Consider the following 21784-nt stretch of genomic DNA (forward strand, 5'->3'; position numbering starts at 1 on the left):
AAAAATTGTATTGTAATTCATTGGCGTCCTATCGTAATTGTTGCAAAGAGAATCGAAATTTTAATGGCAAGTAATCATTATACTTTTATAAGTTTAGCAAACTTTTCATGGAACTGAGAAAAAATATTTTTTATCTTTATTATATATGCATGGAATCTGTGCAATGATACTTCATTTTTCTTGTTTAAATATGTATTATGTAAATCATGATATTGTTAAGTATATAAGTATGCAATACTCACATTTTAGGCAGGTATTATCCGTTGAATCCTTGATCGCAATCCAAATTGAAATGAGATGGTTGATGGACTGATAAAGTGAATCGTATTGATATTCGATATCGATCGTGCAATCGACTCAATCTGGATTAATATAGATCAGGTATAAGCAGAGTTTTTCAGAATATGGGCCACGTGTATTTTTCTCCAAGTGACACGGTCCACCACCTACAATTATATTACCATTGTGTAAGATAAACAACTTAAATATGTTCACCTGCCTCAAGAAAAAGCACAGAGTTGTCGACGCGACCAACTGAACGTCTTTAATGCCGTCAGTTATGAATTCTAGCTGATCGCTAGCATGCCCAACTATACGATCACTGGGTCTATTCTATACTTATCGACCGCTAAAGTGATAAATATTATTAAACTTAGGGTAGGTTTGTATCAAAATATTAGCTCGTATTGTAACAATTACAATAAAAACCAACTTATTGTAATTTATTGTTACAGTAAGTGCTTATACTTTGATACAAACCTGTCCTAAGTTTGATACTATTTATCACTTTATCACTTTGGCGGTCGATAAGGGTATAGAATAGACCCATAGAAAGGCACTCGTTAGATACTGCGTAAAATAACATTTTCGATATGTCTGTATACTTAGAAATCCTTAGTATCATGGAAACAAACACTACCAACGGCGATGTAGTACTCCAAAGAATAGGTTTTAATAAAGACCTTTGAATCTTATTAATTATCGTGAGGAAACGAAAACTCGAATTCTTTGAGCACATCATGCTGAATGTGAAATATAATATACACTGCTTCAGTCAATCATAGATATGGGCCAATAGAAGGGCAGGAAGTAGACGCATTTCTTGGCTGTAGACCAATAATAGTGGCTACCAATGCTAGGTTATGATCTGTCACAATACAGTCCGAATGTCAGATTTTGCCAGTTACGAGTCGTGATTGGGTAGTTTTCGACAGTGGCTCCCCCATCTAATTCTCCAGATAAGATTGTATTCTGTACACTATGCTGGCCATCAAGTTTTTTTAGTTTTAAAACATGTATTGGTTTTATGTTTGAAGAATTATATGTAAAATCGCCAGAATGAAAGGAATGTGAGACCTAAATTCATCACGACATATCATATCGTATGTACCAAGCTACCAAGGCAACATAATATCGAGGAGGTATTCGATTCTGATGTAAACGAACATGACAACAATAAAGTAAAAATTTTAAATACCTATAGAATATTATTTGAAACACTTGTACTTACTTAAGTTTTTCCTGTCACATCAATGAATGTTTATTAATTAAAAAGATTATATTTATTAGTTAGTACCTACGTAAATATTTGATCGATTTAAGAAGATTTTTTTTTCTAATTTAAATATTAATGTATTCAGCGCAATTTTATTAACAAAACTGAATATTGTGTTGTGAACGGGCCGATATTACCTACAAACAATGACGCTTCAATTCAATATGTTTATCTGATACACGTGTTTTGCGAATTTAATACGTCACCGGCCGGCTTGCGGCCGTTGTTTCGAGTTGCGCTGCGGCCGCGCCGTCTTTTTCAGTGATTGCCTCGCTTTCGACCGTGCCGTGACAGTTTTCGCGCGCCTTTCCACTACGTTGTTTTGTTTGCGTTCTTATTTCGAAATTCAAATCGAACTTTGTGGCTATAGAGTGAAGAATTTTCTGCGGTCGTCTGAATCGCAAAGCGAATTCATTGTTATACTTTAATTTAAAAAAAAAATAACTGTGACAGAAACAGAATTATAAAAGAAATTGTGTATTTTTTGTGCAGTGTTTTGTTGTGAAAAAAAATACAATAACTGCCAGTGATATTAGGCTCTATTTATTAATAAAATACAAGGTTTATAAACAATTTTTACCTTACAAAGTGATTCGGTGATAAGTGTATAAAAACATTTGACGTTTTCCAATATTGTGTTTCATTGAACGTCACAAAACTGGATTTATCAATTAGAAGGTTGGTCGCTTTCCCTTTGCATAATAATAATAACAATAAAAATCATTATGTAAATTTTCACAAAAGAAATCTATTGTCAATTATTTGGCAAAAGTTACTTAAATAACAATATTATAGACAGCTATGTTATGTTTTCTGATACTTTTGCATTTGCCATAATAACAGCTTTTATTATTAATTAATTAATTAAATTAGCGATTACGTTGTAGAACTCCATTATAATAGTAATCATAACAACAAGATAACTTATATTAGTGTCTTTCTAAAGATGGGTAGGTTGGTTGTATCCCAAAAAACTCAACAATAATTATTGTCGTAGGATTAACATAAAACCTTGTGTTAAATAGTTTAAACCACTAGATTAGCGTTAGTTAAATAATATTGTTTTAAATGTAGAACATATAATTGCTTTAATTAAACTTTAATACAGCGCAGTGAATGGGACAAGAAACGTGTGACGGAAATGCATAATATGCGTGACTAAGCAGTGTGCACGAGGGGATGCTACGTGGCTGTTATATTTATGCGACCGTACAACAAAGACGCGTGTAAACGGTACGTGAGTCAGAGAGAGAGAGACAGCATACGCGTTGCAGACAGATACATAATCACGTCAAATATTTTTGGAAATTATCTGCAAGCCTTCGTATTAACTGTTGGGTATGTCCAAAAATCGATGGGCATAAGCAGGATTATGTACGCAATAGAATGGAAGTACGAAATACATTATCAAAATACACGAAGCCTGATAAGTCCATAATACATTATGTACATATACTTAAATGCTATACGTAATTTTGTTTACATACATTATGCAGAGATACATGCTATAATATTATGTATACATAGGTAATAAAGTGAGCATTGAACACTGTCATGTCATTACGCGAGTTTTGATTTTCATGACGTAAAAGCCATTGACGACATTGAATGGCGATATTTTTCCGAAGTGGGTATATAATATTATATATAGACTATTGCAGGCCCCATTGTCAAAAAAATAATTTAAAAAACGTGCTGTCACGTTAATTAAGATTTTCATTTTGAGACTGATTATCGACATGTTATTTTTTTTATAATCTTATATCCAACCACCCTTTCATGAAATCGAGTGTAAACAAAATAAAATATAAATGCAAAAACGTGGACTGGTACTTTATATAGCTATTGGAAGATTTTAAACTGAGTTGTATGCAAGGCTGGTGGCGATTCTAGAATGTGTTTAGTCACCAAATACATGACTAGCATATTGCATGCTTTGGAAGCATTGGCAGCCCTGGAAAATAAATCTCAGAGCACAAAACATTAATATGCGCTCCGACTGAATCTGCGATACAAAATGACTTGCAGCAGCTGATTTAATCAATAAAATCTCAATTTTATTTACTTTTACAAGTAGTGAATATTACAAAATATAAATTAAAGGCGTTCATTACATGATATCATAAAATTAAATGAAAGTACCTACACCTAAGTAGCTAAGTATAACCCTATTTAAAAATATATATAATATACTTATATAAAACAACGTTCCCTTAAACTCATCCTAACACGCAAGTGGAATCAATCAATATCCGAAGCGTTCTGGTTGAACACTTTAATTTCCCTTCCAATTGGCATTACCAATGGCAGGTTAGTTCTGCACCCTGGGAGAACAAACAACTGATCCTCCATAGATCAATACTTATTTGTTTTTTTTTTTTTTGAAAAAAGAGTATTATGGCATTACAAAGATTGGCCATTTCGCCATAATACAGAATAAATACGAAATATTTAAAAAAAAAAATGATTTAATTACAAATAACCAATATAATAAATAGCAAAGTAGAAAAGAACGTATGTTGTACCTAAATATTAAAGTAAAATGATAAAAACCGATTACAAATACAACCTATTTAACACATCCACGAATATTATACTTACACTTAAAAAAAATCTACCTTTACGGTGCGATCAAACATGTTAATCGTACGATACGCATCATCATGAAACATCACATTCGTCCTGGAACTGGATATCATAAAGACTACAGGTTTACAAGTGATATTAGTGGGAACATGAAAATGTATATGTATTTGCCAGTATAGATAGATTGTAAATGAACCCACGAAGAAGTAAAAAGAAATGCTTTAAAAGAGCATTCTTCACTCTTCGGGTGGACAAGAATTGCATTGATAGTATACCCTGAAGAAACGAGTCAGAAAATTCTTTTTATTATCATTATCATAAGGAAAGAATGCGTATGTCCTTTAGTAGAGAAATCTAAGAAATCAATTGTGGACTCGATCCAACTTCAGGAGGACTCTAAATAATGCTGACATATTATTCGATAACACTTAACACAAAAGCACTTGGAGATTTTCGAATGATTTTGAAACCAAATAACAAAACCAAGCATTTTTCTAGATCTAATACTGATCATTTACTTTACAGCGTGTAATTTAGTAACCTCTTATTCAACTTATATTGCATAATTATTATGTCTTAGCTCCATCTGTATAGGTTTTTTTTAATGTAGTTTATAAAATATAGTGCAATGCACTCGATTATATGAGTACCTACTTAATAAAATCAGAAAACTACTCGTACGCCTCTCTCTTATCTGTTTTTGCAAATATTTATCATTATTACTTAGGCATGTTTCAATTGGATATTGCCTTTGTGTCAATTAATTCGATATTAATTATTTTAAGCGCATTTTCCTTATCGTCTACTTAGTGTGTGTGTTCCTATCTAGGATAGTCTGGCCGGATGGCACATTTATAAAGTGACGTCTCCTCCATATGCACTGCGGTACTGCAGCACCCCCAAGCAAATTGAGACAAATGTAATATTAAAATATAGATAAATCTATGTACTTATATTATAATGAAAATATTAATATTATTAAGCGTGTAATCAGCTCGCCCACGCATTGATACATCCAATGTCCAATTATATTAGCATGCACCGCGGTAGGTACTTGATTTTGCACAGTACCGGTTTCAATATAATATTCTTGAGTGGGCAAAGATGGGCGCGGGCAGCGGTGCTCGCAAATGGAAGCCTAATCGGTACTGCGGATCAGACAATCCGATTTCAGTATTTCTCCGCTTCTGCGTCTGCGTCGTGCGTGAGCACGCGATTTATTAACATTTTTTAAATTTATTTCTGCAAGCAATTTATGCAAAGTTCTTTATTTTAATTATTAATATACTTAATTAATTATTTCTATTTAATTTTGATGTTAATAGTAAAAAGTAATCCAAATAAACATTTATTTTTATTTTTAATCAACCGCAGCACCCCCAGATATCTTATCCACGAGCCGCCACTTCATTTATTTATATGAACCACCATTCGCAGTATTTACGCGATATTCCGAACAACGTTTTACGAAACAAAAACAACCAATCAGAAGTATTAAATCTTTAATCAATTTTTTTTATTCAACGATTAATTCACAAGATTTAAGAATGCAACATTCTTATTGTTCTAGTTTCAGAAGTATTTTCAATAATTAGAATGTTACATTCTTAATAAATCTTGTTGAATAAAAAAATAGTTAATAAAATTATTAGCAAGTTCAAGTAAGTTACAACAAAAAATCTTGGAGTGATCCGTGACGTCGGTTAGTAATTAAAGTAATACCTACTTTGATTTAAAAATACAAAAGCCAATCGTCAATAGTAACTCAATTTGGAAAGCGCTTCAGAAAGTATTAATCAATTTCGTCGTAATTATGTAGGGCGCGGTGCCTTAGCAGAGCACGTTGGAATTAGGGACGTATAGGCCCGAGGCATTTATTTAGAGACCCCCACGATAAAAATAATATAATTACCAAGCATTTCAATTCTCACCCTATCTACCTAGTAAAAATATTAATGTAAGTATATCTTTCCTAGAATCACTTCCTCTTACTAAACATAATTGTTATTGAAGATTACAGAGATGACACAAAATAATATTATTGTTTTGTTCATTTGTGTACAAGTACGCATCTGTTTGAGTGACTAAGTCATAGTTTGATGTTAGTTGCAGAGATTGTTATATTGCATAATTTGTGAAAAATACGCATTTAAAAAAATACCCCCTTGACCACGAAGCCGATACTGATATTTTGCAGTCCAACGTTTTTGGGTCGTATAGTAAGTACTGACATAAAATTCATGTCTAAATAAACCACTGTTATTGTCGGTTTACACTTTAAAAAGTTTAAAGGAAGCCAGCAGCAAACAAATTTTGAAAAATAGCCGATATATTGGATTATTTATGAGGTTAGGTTTATTTTTCATTCACGAATTCATGAATTTTTACAAAATCAGCTATGAAAATTGAATTAATGTTCATATTGAATCTAATAAAATAGGAGACCGTTTAGTATACGATCATCTCTTTCCAATAGGAAACTCACGGCGACTGTGCCACGGTGAAATGTTTTACGCACAATTTACATGTAACCGTATTTTACATTGAAACAGAAACACTACAAAATAAAGCCCTGACAAAAATAATGATACGTCGTGTTTTTACACGATTACACTCCTACAAACTTATCTAAAGAACGGTCAAAAATAGAACTACGAACTACCATATGGACGCAATTTTGAAAACGTCATTCGAATGTCAGATTCTGTCCAGTTGCGAGTCTTGATTGGGTAGTTTTCGACAGTGGCTCCCCCATCCATTCTTTAGATAAGTTTGTAGGTATGTACCTGAATGTTGGACAAACTTTCTAAGTATATAAAGGCCGCCACATTTTTGTTTTTTATCGAAACAGGGCTGGCTCAAAGAAAGCTCACGGCGAACTGTGCCACGGTGCAAATGTTTTACGTAAAATTTACATGTTACCAAATAATATAGGTAACATCGCAGTACTTCTACTTATAAGTTTTATTACGAGCATCCGCGATACGTTGCTTCCACATTCAGGTGTCACGTGTTCAATGCTTGTTTATTTGCGTTTGTTTGTTGTCTATGGCCTTCTATTCCCGCCAAGATTAACCGGCCGGCGCGTGATGCGTAGTTTCGCCGGCATACGCGAGTGTCGCTACTACGACTTTCTGTATTGTGATTTTTTTGAGGAAAATACTACGTCATATAAATAAAACATGATTCTACGTATTTGCAATGATGTTGTCAGTGATAAACGATGACCTCATTAAACATAGGTACTCACTTGTTTGTTATGCAAAAAAAACCCCACTATGAAACTCCCCATTCCATAATTCCAAAGTACAAAAATTTGATGTGACCTAATAATATAATATATCGGATATTAAATTAACCCCAGAGAATTTCTAGTAGGTAATCAACTAATATTGTTTTAATTTTAATAACTCTTATATTATAATAAGTACTTCTGTAAAATAAATACAATTTCACAAACGTAAGAAAATCTAGAAAAATTACAGTTGGATCGAGTGGGACTCGAACTTACCGTCTTAAGGCGATACTTCAGTGAAACGGAAAATAATTTTCAACTTTAGACGCGACGAAATTTTGGACTCGCTGGCAGTCTGAGAGCGAACGTCGAGGTGTAAATACGTCAATTTGTTTCGTGATGGCGACGGGGGTATTAATTCTTAAATCGTGTAAAGATGACTAAAAACGTTACCCATTTACTTTAAAAAGAAAACATGTCAATGAATATATTATTATTGATACTAATAAAACAATAAAAAGAACATTAAATGGACGCATGTTGGATTTATATGACAAATTATAATTTCTTATATTCACGCTTAAACTGAGGTAGAATATACGTTTTATAACTTTGCACTTTTTACTAAACTTATAGGTACATACGCCTCTATGCCTGATTAACTCGCATAAAATTAGGTCAAATGATATTCACTTGTAATTAATAGGATATGTATCTAGTAATAAATAGATAGATAATATATGGGAAAAAAATATTTTTTGAATATATTAGGTATATCATTTTCATCCTAGAGCCGAAATGCGAAGTTCTGAAGCGTTTTATTCTACTTCAAATTCCACCAATGCAAAGCCTGGATGTTTATGATTGTTCAAATTACTAACAACCACCTTTTACGAAAATGCAAGGGCATGGTTAATATTATGTAATTATGTAGGTACTTAATAAAAAATGATGATGTAATGATAAAAGAAAAATCTAAAACCCACGTAAAAGTAATAAATGTAAGATTTTAAAAAAAATACTCACCTGCCCAACACTCACCCCTTCAAATAAAATCTAATATATATTTTTTCTTTATCTACAGCCCCCGCAAGCGCCGCCCGTCCAGTTCAGGCGACAGCGACATGAAGGACGACCAGATGGACGAGTGCAACGCTGCGCTGGTCCTCATGTCTCTCAGCTCTTCGCCCCATTCGCCCAGAGGAGGTACGCTTAACCACCAACACGATACAATAGCAATTCTTACCGAATTTACCAACCACGAGGCCAGACGATGCCGGAGGTCGAGACCTTACAAGGGTCGTAGACACCGTGAGTAGTCATGGCTATTGCTTTTAATTGTGTTTTGGTTTATTTATCTCACCCTGTTACCCTAAATCGGTCATGATGTTCCTGTTTTTTTACGTTTGTAACATTAATTTATCTACGCAGGTGCGCACTCAAGAACGGGATTTTAGTATCCGTACCCTCCCACAGGATTGAAAAAATAAAAAAAATTGTAAGTATATGTGATTGTAATATTTCTTCTTCTCCTCATGTCTGAGGATCGTCACCTAGATGATTTGGCTGTGGAACAGGTTCATCAACGGGTTTATCCCTCTTTTTTCAGCATTTTACGACGAGTAAAGCATATCGATACCCCAGTTCAATAGGGGAACAACTCATAAAACCCTGTTCCAAGATAATGGCGTTTGAATATTTTGCAGTTATTCTCATTTTAATTTTAAGGCCTTGATTTCGATGAAAGTGTATGTTTTTCATATTTAATTTAGTGGAATTCATTAATGCACAATGAAATTGTACATTTTAATAAAGAATTAACCAATAAATTTGATTATATAACGGAATTACTGATTAATCTCAGAAAGGGTTCGATTCGATTTTATGACACATTAAAGAAATTTTTGATTATTTTTTTTGCTGAATTATAAAGAGAAGATTATTCTACATTGAATGTCATTCTTAACTCAAAACCTTTACATTTTGAGTTGTTCCCCTATTGAACTGTGGTATCGAATTGTTTATGTCAGTAGAACTCAATAATTGGAAATAAAGTCATTTACTTAGGCGACGTTATTTGTTGTCAATTAGTATGGGGGGCATTCCTGAAATAGCTTTTACAAATATTTTGGTTATGTTTGCCTCTTTGGTTCATAATGTTCATATACTTATGTAGTTACTGAGAAGAGCGGTTAACCGCGTAAAATTACCCGGTTTTCGGTTAGTTTACAAACGCGCGGTTACCCGGTTAACGCGATTCGGTTTAAACCAGATTGGAAGCATTATTTGTGCCATGCTCCACTTCAAAGCTTCAAAAATCTCTATGCACCCCTATCAAAATGTTATAGTTTTTTATGATGATGGGAAAGGCAACAGTAATTGTCTTGCTAAATTTGTCATAACTGGGTATTTATTTTCTGTCTCGACACAAAGCCACGCCATTGTATTTTTCATGTTAAATAGTGTTTTAAAAGATTCATTATTTTGCAATTCTAAGAGTTCTTCTTAATCAAATAAAATCAAATTCAATTCAAATCAAATTTATTTTACATATAATGAACATAACAAATTATAAATTCAAAGCGTTCACGACGTGACTTTAAATAAGTGTTAATAATTTTTAAAAATAAAAATACAGAGAAGTGTACGTTAATAATACAATAAGTAATAAAATAACAAAATAAATGTAGATGGAAGGACACAGAGTGAACTTTGATAGACCCTATCTTAAAAACTTTTAAAACGACGTCCACCTAAATTCTCCTTCACGTAAGTGGAATATATCAATATCCGAAGCGATTTCGCTGATTAATGCTGCATGGACACATCAGTTATATCTAGCAACATTGGCATCGGTTGAGTTGTCTAAAGCATGGTTTACCGAACTATGGGTCGCGACCCACTAGTGGGTCGCGAGCGAATATTGAGTGGGCCCTCGCCACTGTATACATGAATTAAAAAAAATAGGAAATGATAAATTTGATATTTCATTCCGCTATTTATAATTACTAAAAATTTAAATAAATTTAAGTTACGAAATTCTGGCTCTCAGTTGCTGATAATTGCCCTTGCCTGTTCGATGAAGCTATGAAAGTCTTCCTCCTCTTTACTACCCCATATCTATGTGTGGTCTGATTTTCGGCTATGATTAACATTAAAACTAAATACCGAAATAAATTGGATATATCAAACTCACTGCGATTAAAAGTAACTAAAGCTGAAGTTGATGCTAAAACTGTAATGAAGAAAAATAAGAAACAAATATATCCTTCCCATTGAAATAACTTTGTAAAAAAACCTTGCAGGTGTAGGTATTTATGTAATATTTTTTTTTATTTAAGTTGTGTTTCTTACTTCAACAGTCTTTCATTCATATTGGTAAAACTTATAAAAAATATTTTTTTAATTTCAATTAGAACATTAAGTAGTTCCACGACTCGCCACTAGGGAATCTGAGCATTACCAATATTTATGCTCTCTTTTCTCTAAGACAGCTAAGAGGTGGGTCCCAAGATTGGAAATTTTTGTTAGATGGGTCGGAGCCCAGTCAACTTTGGGAATCACTGGTCTAAAGCGTCAATTACATTGAGCTTCTTTAGCTGTTTGTTGACGAGTTTAAAAGCGGGCGATTCAGCTATTGCGATTTGATGATTACACATAAAACTTTCCATTCGCTGAGAAGCCACAAGCCAGCGACTATTTTGACAGAACGTAGTTCGTTTTTTTACCGGGAGGTTGCTACTGTGCTCTACTGCGCAGACGCAGTAGGCCCACACGCCGGCGTGTAGCGTGTAAAGTTGACCGGCTTTCAAATTTTCTCGGTAGAGTGTTTACAACCTACTTATTAGCTTATTCGATGATTACACTGGGCGACTTTACAGGCAGATTGTAAATTCGCCAATAAACAGCTCGTAACGAAGCTCAATGTCATTGAGGCTTAAGGTGCGAAAGCAATTTTTAACAAATATTAATGATTTGCGCATTGCCCCCAAAACAATTCAAATTGCTCCCCGGTTGTGCATACAGAAAATGCAGAAAGACAGCATAGACGACGCAAACGGACACTAATGATTCTAATGTTTATGACCGTTAGGCCACGTGCATTTGATAATAACCACTCACGGATGCGACAGGTCGCACATGAGTAGGTGAGCACACGTAGTTATAGTTGCAACCAAGTGTTCATCGTTAGCAATCGTTAGACTTCAGAGTACATGGTTATGGGGAATGTACCCGGAAAAGTGTGTGGGGAGAAGCTAAGACAAGTAGGCGTGATGCCTGGTCCACACCGGCAACAAGTCGCGCGACAACTCGTTAAATTTTACGATAATTATCATAATTGCTTAAGAAATTTTACGATAATTATCATGCTTATCGTAGAATTTAACGAGTTGTCGCGCCACTTGTTTTCGGTGTGGCCGCACTTTGATGTGGAAATCAGTGGCGAGATATTTAGATGACACTCCTTCCTGCCGATTTAAAAAAAATCAGTAATATTTAAATCATTTTGGATATATCGTCGCTGTTTTGTAAAAAGGGCGAATTAACCAAAATGCTATTTTACAGGAGGAGAATTTTTAGCTTTTGACATTTATTTGTTAATTACTTGTGGATGATTTTAAATATCTAACAAGTTTATAATAAAGCTTAGAAATAATACTGTCATTATAATAGGCATTATTATATAATGTTTTAAAAGGCCTAATACATATGTCACATTCGCTTTTTATTCGTAATACTAAATGAATATTCGCCCTTACGATTATCGTTTTTAAGTAAGTACTTTCCTGTGGAGATACAAAATAGTGGGGTACATAAATTGTATTTTCATTAAAATCTCGATTTCGCCAAAATGGTTGATTCGCCCTTTTTACAAAACAACGACGATATTCGAAGTGGAAATACTCCTCATTAAATTTTTCTGTGTGCACACCTGTATTTACGTATTTTTGACTTGTATAACATCCATAAATCAGTCAGTCACGCAGTTGAACCATGAATTCACGACATATAATAAACTTTTTTTTTCTTAATAATTGATGTCATTATCAGAACACAGTTCAAGAACACTACAACTGACAAATAAAAAACCGTTAAAATTAAAATACCGCTTATAGAATGTTACATCGTAGATGACAAATGTTGACAAATATATCACGTGGTACCACCGTGTTTAATTCAATTGGCTACTGCGTGAGCTGAACGTAATTCTGATGCCATCTTAATTATTCGTATCGAGTATTACAACAGTTTTTTTTACGTGATATAAATTACGTTTTATAACTCATTTGGCCTTATCTCTGGATCAAACACTTAACATGTTTTCCAGACCCTGGACATGAATCTGTGGTCTAAGGCCCGTTTCAGACGGGACACCGGTGTCGCGCTCGTATATAATAAGGAGGCCTTTGTATTCGAATAAAGGGGATTTTGTATTATGTTTATGAACGCCCGGAGCTAATTAGAATTTCACGTTATAAATTAGAATATAAAACTGGCTGCGGTAATAAAAACAAGTGTATCGGCGGCTTGAGAATGTAGCGGCCGACGGAAAAGTGTACTGGACACGCGTCGACTCATTAGCTCTGGGGCATTCATAATCATAATACAAAGGCCCCTTTATTCGATTACAAAGGCCTTCTATATTATATCGAGCGCGACACCGGTGTCCCGTCTGAAACGGGCCTAAGGCATAAAGTCCACTAGAGCGGACTTGCGGGGCGCTCGCGCATAGTCTATGTGAATCATCGAAAATACAACGTAATCAAATACGCCAGCGCACACTGGATTTGACGACGCATTGTGCCCGCGTGCCCCATGATTCGTCGTTTTTGGCTTCTCAGCGATACGAATTAACGAAAATACAACGTAGTCCATTCATTGAACACGGCAAGCAAAATCACGCTCCTCGAAGCGTCGTCGATAGACGGGCGAGAAGCTATTATTTAATAACAGTGAACCCATTGTTTAGTTTGCTGCGTGTCCAATATTTCGCTGGTAGAATGATGTCATCGTGAATATTAATTACAAGCCACGAGAAAGAATATAATATTTTTATTGCTTTGTTATGAGAGACGCTGATAATAATAATTATGTTGTGCTTCTTGGGCCCCTTATTACATAGGTGAAGGGTAATGCGCGGGTTGGAGCACCGAGCGCTTTTTTGGTGGGCTTTATGTCTAAGGCTTCAGGGTCGGATATTTTGACAATATTCCACTGTGGGTGATTTCTTGTAGTCCTAAAAAATAATTAACAACATGCATAAGATGGGAGTTAAATACCCCTCGTTTATAGTACGGAGAAATTCAAACCGTTGCTGTGATTCCTAGTAGGACTCGCGCTGGCATAGTTTGAGTCTTTATCGGTGTCTCTGTAGCAGTGGCGAAGGGTGGAGATAGGCTGTTTAGATCAGCCATAAAATAGTGCACACTAAATTTCGTCAGTCATAATAACACTGCAATTTACAGACGGTGTTGGTTTGTTTTTAAAATTCAATTAAACCCTGCCTAATTGCTCGTAACTAACAAATCACCCTGCGAAACCAAGCCATAATAAATAATAGCTAAAAAAAATACTCGTATATCTATAAAATATCGAAAATTATGCAATTAAATCATACATAACTTTGGATATTTTACAGATATACTTAATAATATTTTTTATCTATTATAGTTTGGTTAGGCAGGGCTTAATGAATTTGAAAAAATTAACCAACAGTGTGTGTAATATTTATTCTCGGCGGCTCTCGTGCGCTTGCCTACCCGAAAGTTCTGGGTTCGATTCCCGGTTAGGACACAACATTTATGTGTTTTTTTCTCAAAGCCTGGGTGTTTGTGATTGTTGAAAATTACTCACAACCACCTTGTAAGAAAAAGCAGGGACATGGTTATTAATAATTCTAAAAAAAAATATTTATTCTCAATCCAACGAAAACAAATAAGTATGAATGAAAAAGTCTGCACAATTTTGTCGTATCGCCCAAAATGTACCAAAACTATTATGATTTGGCTTAGGCAGGGTTTTAATTGATTTATAAAAACTAACCAACACCATCTGTAAATTGTAGTCTTATTTCAATGAAAACAAATACGTATGACTGGCAAAGTTTAATTTATGGCTGATCTAGCATACCTCCACCCTTCGTTACTGCTCTGTAGTGCTGACAATGTGATCTTGTGTTACTGTGACTGTGCTTTTTTATAATATACACCCTGCCGCCATACTAGATCTTCGTACTAAGATTGGTGTTTTGATATTATTGTGGACGTATGTATTTCATACTTGCTGTGTTCCTCAGGTGCTTGGGGTGGAAGTTCGTCAGCGTCTCCGGGCGGCTCCAGCAGCGGGTCATGGCGTTCGGGTACGCCGTCGCCTCCGCTGGGTGGATCCCCCGCCAGCTGGCCCGCAAGCCTCAGTGATGAAGGAATCGGCCTCGACTACTGCGAACGCGATGAAATGCCAAAAAAGAAAAAGGTAGGACACGACTTGTTTATGGTGAGCAACAACATTTTGTTATTAATACTTAGTTTTATAAAGTTTATCGAATTCATGTTTACGCCAAATGACTTTAAATTTCGCTCCTCTATTCCAAGATATCAGCTTGTATAATAAATAAGAATAGAAAGAAGTCCTCGCCCTGCATCCCTTTAGTGTTTATGCATTCATATTAATGACTGCATTAATAACGGGAACCCTACTTAAAGGATAACAACGAAAATTAGCGTTGGACAATAAGGCCATCCACTCACGTGAATACTTAAAAAAGACGATACTGAAACTTAAGTATCTAGCCAATGTATTTCAATGGCGGCTCGCTTCGCGACTAAACTGAAGAGACGCGACATGCTAGTATCCCAGTCTATCAGTTTCCAGTCACCCATAAAACAGCGGTACCAATATCAGTAGATTCGATAAAAAATTATATTTTCTTGCCAAAATTGGTAGCACTGAACTGAACTGAACTGAACAATAAATAACAAGCCAAGACGCCAAAAGTTAAATATGTGGCAGATGTTGAGAAATACTCCTGCCTGTATACTTACAGGCTGCCAGAATATTCCCGTAAAGATATTACTGAAAAAAGCTTAGAATGAAGTAGGAAAGATAATGGGTTTGACAGTTTGAGGTTATGAGATTATTAGGTTTCAGTAACGCCGTGTGCGAAGCATCAGTCACCAGTTTATGAGTTCCATTACCAACCAGTGAGTCAGATTTTAGTTTCTGCGTGAGGGGATGGCCTAACAATTTTCTTTGTATTCATTTTGGGAACATTATTGGTGTTACATCTAAAAGCGGTGCAAAATTTCCAGCCCTTTGCACCACTGACTAACCCAGTATCAGGAAATTTGTACACATGCAGTTGGTCGTCCCTCAGTTTCTTCGTGAGATGTGCCTGAAATAGATGGTAATATAGTATTGAGATCAAATTAATGCCTAAATAAAACACAAAATACGTACTAAAAACCACCGGAATACAGGGGAAAGACAGAATAATATTCTTAAGTAAATTAGAAATACAATCATGTTGTATATATTTATAGCGTTATTATCAGATATTTGATACCAATCAATATACAATTATTGTTCTTATTAAATCTAATAAAATTGTAACATTTACTGTACAACGCGTATTTTTTTATTATCTTTATGCTATACGGCCATCTCTTTCCGGTAAAACAGCTTACCGTCAACCATCACATTCATAAATAGTCAGGTGTTCGAAATTAGAACTAAGCTCATCACAGTATAAAAGGTATTGCATGCTTTGTCATGTGGCGCCTTTACTCAGCAGACACTTATACTGGTGGAACTATAGTTACAATATATATACCTACCACTGTAAAATGGAATTTGCTAGGCGCATTCTAAAATCAAGTAAATGCTAGTTGGTTTTAATTCGGGTTTAAACCGACTTTTATGATTTATAACCGTTGCCGATACACATACCTGTTGATTGCTTACAATCATTAATCATTTCGATGCTTAGAGAGAAAAATGAAGACGAGAATTGATCCAGCGGTGAAAGTTATCGCTTACAATTACAGAGAAGCGTCAACATCATTAATGAACTTGTTTCTGACTTCATTGCGTTGCGTGTAGGGTGCACACGGGTCGATATATTGCGTGATGTTGTAGTCAATATTGCGCGTAGTATTTATTGCCCAGACAATATGGATGGACTGTACGCATATTGTAACAGACATGTGAAGCGCTTAGTTTCAAAAGCCCCTAAAACGATTTTAGGTAGTTCTGAGATAAATGGGAAAAACGATTTTAGGTAGTTTTGAGAAACATAAGAAAAAAATCATATCTATTAAATCTGTGAACTTTATGTATTTATTTTTTAATTTGTTACATTCTAAAGAGTATTTTGGCTTTCCATTTTAGCGGTATTTGAAAAGCACACCCAACCATTTTAGCGGATTTTGAAATTTACCCTAATTTTTGATCATACGTATTGACGAATTTTGGCGTTTTTTAAAGTTCAATCGAGGGCCAACATATAGGTTATATAAATATCCATCAAACTACATATTTAACTCGAAAATTTTCAAAAACCATTTTAGGGGCTTTTGAAACTAGGCGCTTCATATCTAACTTCAAGTTGACTGATGTACATATACTGTCCAGTGACAGATTTACTTTAATAAACGTATCAGGAGTCAGGACACTAAGAGGTTAGGTATTGAACAACATCATTCGACTTTCACCATCCAAATAAATACTGAATTTCCTAGTCATAATACAATACGAACTATGTGTCACGCGGGCTTCCTTATGATTAATTTTAAAACGACTTCCGTGTTTAGGAAATAAAAACATAAAGTCACATTTCGTGGAGCTACTACCGAAAGTAAGTAAGTCTTGAAATCAAGTTATGGAGTAATTGCATTTTGGAAGTTTTAACATGCCCTATAAAATCAGGTTTAATGATAATGCTATTTTCTTTGTGCTTTATGTGCATGGTCTATATATCGGATGGCTTTGATTTTTTCTAGCATACGTATTTCAAATACATTATCAGATGTTAACTCTAAATACCTAAATCATCGACTTACCAACTTTTGGCTGCAACCCCACGATTATTCTACATGTTTCAGAAACACGTACTCCCAACTTTGCCCTGGGCACATTAATCAAACTAATATTAACTGGCTTCATGCCTGGCTTCACTAAATCGTTTATGCATATGTCTTCTATCTTACTTCTATCGTATATTGCAGAGATTATACGCGTACCGAATACTTTCTCACTCGCACTCGTGGTTAGTTTTTGTTCAGACCTCGATCCACCCTCTTATAAGCCCATTCTCAGTGACGTCCCTAGATAAAATGCCGCCACTGGGCAGCGCCATAGTGCCGCCTCATTTTGTATACATTATTTTTATCATCCTTTCATCTTGCATATTGAGTCCAATGCCTAAGAAATATGATGTATGGATACATTACTAACAAAATATCAGACTAATTATTCGCAAATATGCACGTCGTGTCGTTTCTGGTCACCAAGGACGTCGAAGGGCGACGGAAGTAAACCAGATATCGCGAACCCGACAAAACCAGTGAGATGATTTTTTTTATGGAAAGATATTTTCGCTATTACTAACTTAATGTAGGTAGCTATTTCTATATATTCCAAATGATTTTACTCGATTTGCCGCCCTTTAAGTAACTGCCGTCCACAAGCGACGCTAAATCTGCCTTCCCCCACGGGACATCACTGCCCATTCTGTAGACAATTGTCCTCCACATACTGAAGCGGACCCCCAGGGCAGGATGTTTGGCAGGTCCCCTACCTATCGCCAAGGTTAAGTTAATGGCTGTTCGATGTTCTATAGTAGATTGGAACCCCATGGTTCTGGGAGGTATAATTAAATAATTAAAGTGTTCCGTACACTTTGACACACCATTACTAACGACCAACGCCCTTCATAGTTGTGCTAGGGGCGTCGTAGATATAATTCCCATAAGCCTAGTTACGAATGCGTGTACGATTTCTAGTTCTAGAGTCTAGACCTCCTTCGCCGATGCCGCAAATTTACCAAAAGCTAATTAATAGCTTCAGCCCGCTGACGACACCAGCTAACAATACCTATCTGAAGGTTCTAGTACAGTGGTTCTTAACCTTGTTGGAGATACTGACCCCCACCAGTTTCATATGCGCATTCACCGAACCCTTCTTAATTGGATGAATAAAAAATATGATTTTTTCAAATTCAAAACATAGGTATATATTTTACTAGTGCACAGAAAGTCTGTTCCTTTTCTTCATTTTTATGTCCAGCATCCTCGAAAAGGATTGCTCGCAAAGATATGTTGTAACAAACGTGGTGATGCGTGATCACCTGCGGCCAATGATGGCCAAGCGGGGCGTGTCATCACGAATCATAATATGAGTCGGGTGTGTGTCTTGACCTCCGCCGAACCCCTGAGACTGACTCACCGAACCCCTGGGGTTCGATCGAACCTGGTTAAGAACCACTGTTCTAGTAGATGTACACTTTCGAGTAATATTCCACAATGTAGACAACGCTTGTAAATGCAGTGCGGTACTAGTGATATTATTATAAAGAAATTGTAATGTAAATTGATTTTCCAGATCCGCCCGGTAATCAAAAATGTAGAGGCGTTTAAATAATGACAGCGGTCCGGAATGTTTATTGTAATTTATGGTAATACTACCTTTTTGTTTGTGTTGTTTATGGTTCCGATAGATCGTCGATGATAGGTCGATTAAATCAGTCGCTTTACACTTCGTTGTTATATTAGATACATAATAAAATTATTATCTATCTTATTCGTGTGAGGCTCGTACAACGTTGCCAATACATAATAATATTTTTTTGACGCAGATGACGCAATCGATTCGTCAGAAGATTTAATAGGGGGTCTCGAAACAGGTCAAACCATTACCATATATTTACCATGTACATTGGTAGTTTCAATTTATCTTTTTTTTCCTTTATCGTAGTTAAAGTCAGTCTGCCACAAGTCCCTAAACCCGCCACTGTTGAGGATTAAAACAATTACAAGATTAAAAGAACTTTTTATACACAACGTTTTTAAATGTTCTGTTGAATCATATAAACTTGAGTAGCTTAAACGATCAAAATAAATTGTATTTGATAGAAATAATACTGAAATGTCATTTTGACATGTCATATTGATTTCCATAGTAACGCACGTATATATTAATAATTTAGTTGCTAGCACCCCAGACCCCTAGCAACCAATAATGGTGTCGAAATAACTTTTCATACAAAACAGAATTAACTGAAAATTAATTCAATTCTGCTTAAAGATGGTTAAAAGTATTAAAAAATGCATTTGCATCGTGTTCTGATATATTCTAAAAGTTTCAAATGTCTAGCTAGTCGGGTAGTTAGTTAGTAGTAGTTAGTTAAAAATCGATTGCAAGATATGTACCGGACAAATAAGAATACGAGCTAAGAAAAACGTTGTAACATGGCGGCTACGGTTGCCTGTAAATCTGTTTACTTCTTCTCGTGCAGTTAGTTGTAGACGATTTGACAGGTTTTTTTAAAATTAATAAATGTTATATTACTGGCCGATTATCCATTTACTCATAGTGACAGATTTTCTTTTCATACCACCAGCAAACTAGCAAATCAATCGCATAGTGGAAATGTAAAGTTCTCTTGGAATGATTCTGTTTAAAAGTTAAATAATTTTGCAATTGTAAATTTTATATAACTGTTCCCACATAGTTCATTATTAGTTTAGAAAAAACATTGATTTTTATTGATAACCTATTAGAGTTTTTTTAGTGTTTGAAGGAGAACTAGTCAAGTCAAAACAGAAATTTATTATGCCGCTATGAAACGATAACCAAATAACATTTTATAGGTAAATTATGCGCATACATTAATGGAGTGGTAATCAAAATGTTGGAAATTAAATTCTTATAACTTTTCAAGAAAAACAGTTAAATGCTTCAATTATTATTCTTATGTGTAGGTATGTGGCGAAGTGAAAAGTGTTTCTAATTAAGGTTAACGTATATCATGATATTATATCACTTGTATGTAATACATACTCCATTAATCCAGTGTAGGTACATCCTACCTATTATCACGGCCTCCACAAGGGGGGGGGGGGCTGACAGGGCTCTAGCCTGGGGGCCCGGGCTCAGGAAGGGCCCTGCGTGACGAGCCGACCATACCGAAATAAACACAGATCACAAATTTGCTCTAATGGTAAAAAAATCTTTCCTTTGATAATATTGATAATTAAGACTATTTGGTTGTATCATGCAATTTTTTACTGTGCGCCGATACTCAACAACTCCATAATTCAAATGGATGTAATTACATATTAAAAATTGCTAAAAATACACCATTAAATTTGGGTAACGCTACAGCAGCGCGTCACACTGACTTTACCCTTAGCGATAGGTAGGGGGCCATTCCTATTATATTTCTTCTTCTTCGACCATGTCCGATCCTGATAGGATCATATGGGCCTCCACAGAGTGGAGGTTTGTATTGACAGATTTTTTTTGTTTTTTTTTTTACGAGAAATGGATGTCAGCCACTTGCTCAACCTATTAGGTCCATACCCTGACACACGCAAATTGAAAAACAATATGTGTACTTGCCAGACCCAGGATTCGAACCTGGGACCCACGGCTTTATAGTCCAACGCTTAAGCTGCGCGGCCACCGTGGGTGTCAATAAATTATATTTACCATAATTTAATTAAATAATCATTTTAATTTGATGTAGTGCGAGGCCCCTATAAGTTTGGCGAATGGCTAACTTCGAACATGTTTGTTAATACAACCCCCCACTTTGTGGAGGTATATCTATATGCTCCACTTAGGAAAATACATGCAAACTTTTTTTACTGTTATCGTTTTCAATGGCCGAGCGGTAACGTATTGGTTTTCAATATTCGAATCGTGTCAGAGTGACACAGAGCATGGATCTTAAAGTGGGGCCACACCGAAAACAAGTCGCGCGACGACAACTCGTTAAATTTTACGATAAGCATGATAATTATCGTAAAATTTCTTAAGCAATTATGATAATTATCGTAAAATTTAACGAGTTGTCTCGCGACTTGTTGCCGGTGTGGCCCCACTTTTATAGTTTGCTAAGTGACTAACATCCATACAGAGTGAAGGTCCATATATCGGTCGCTTAGTTAGAATCTAATGGGTCTAGGTAGTAGGACGATTCGGCGCCGGGACAACTGGGCGCTATGCAATCGAATGAATTTCGAAAATAAATAGAAGTTCGTGAATTATAGGTATTTTTAAATTATATATTTAATACTTGGTGAGAATTTTAATGTGCACACGTAAATAATGATTTAATTGTGCATATTATGTTAAAGTTCCAATAAGAAGAGAGTTCTTTTATTTTAATATAAAACGGCAGGTATACT

At 35.3% G+C, this 21784-nt stretch overlaps 1 protein-coding gene across 2 annotated transcripts in view; it reads left to right on the forward strand.

The window, feature by feature from the left end:
* Glut4EF (Glucose transporter 4 enhancer factor) overlaps positions 1 to 21784 on the forward strand; it is a 409830-nt gene that overhangs the window by 262172 nt on the left and 125874 nt on the right. The window contains exons 3-4 of one of the 2 annotated variants that reach the window (XM_085951207.1): positions 8461 to 8582; positions 14674 to 14849. In XM_085951207.1, coding sequence (XP_085807333.1) covers positions 8461 to 8582; positions 14674 to 14849 — 298 coding nt within the window. Of the gene's footprint in view, positions 1 to 8460; positions 8688 to 14673; positions 14871 to 21784 lie in introns of both variants that reach the window. The other variant, XM_085951206.1, reaches the window with a different exon arrangement.

The sequence above is a fragment of the Rhyacophila brunnea genome, unplaced genomic scaffold, assembly GCF_057557595.1.
Source record: "Rhyacophila brunnea isolate RB1 unplaced genomic scaffold, BYU_Rbru_1.0 scaffold_24, whole genome shotgun sequence".
NCBI lineage: Eukaryota > Metazoa > Arthropoda > Insecta > Trichoptera > Rhyacophilidae > Rhyacophila > Rhyacophila brunnea.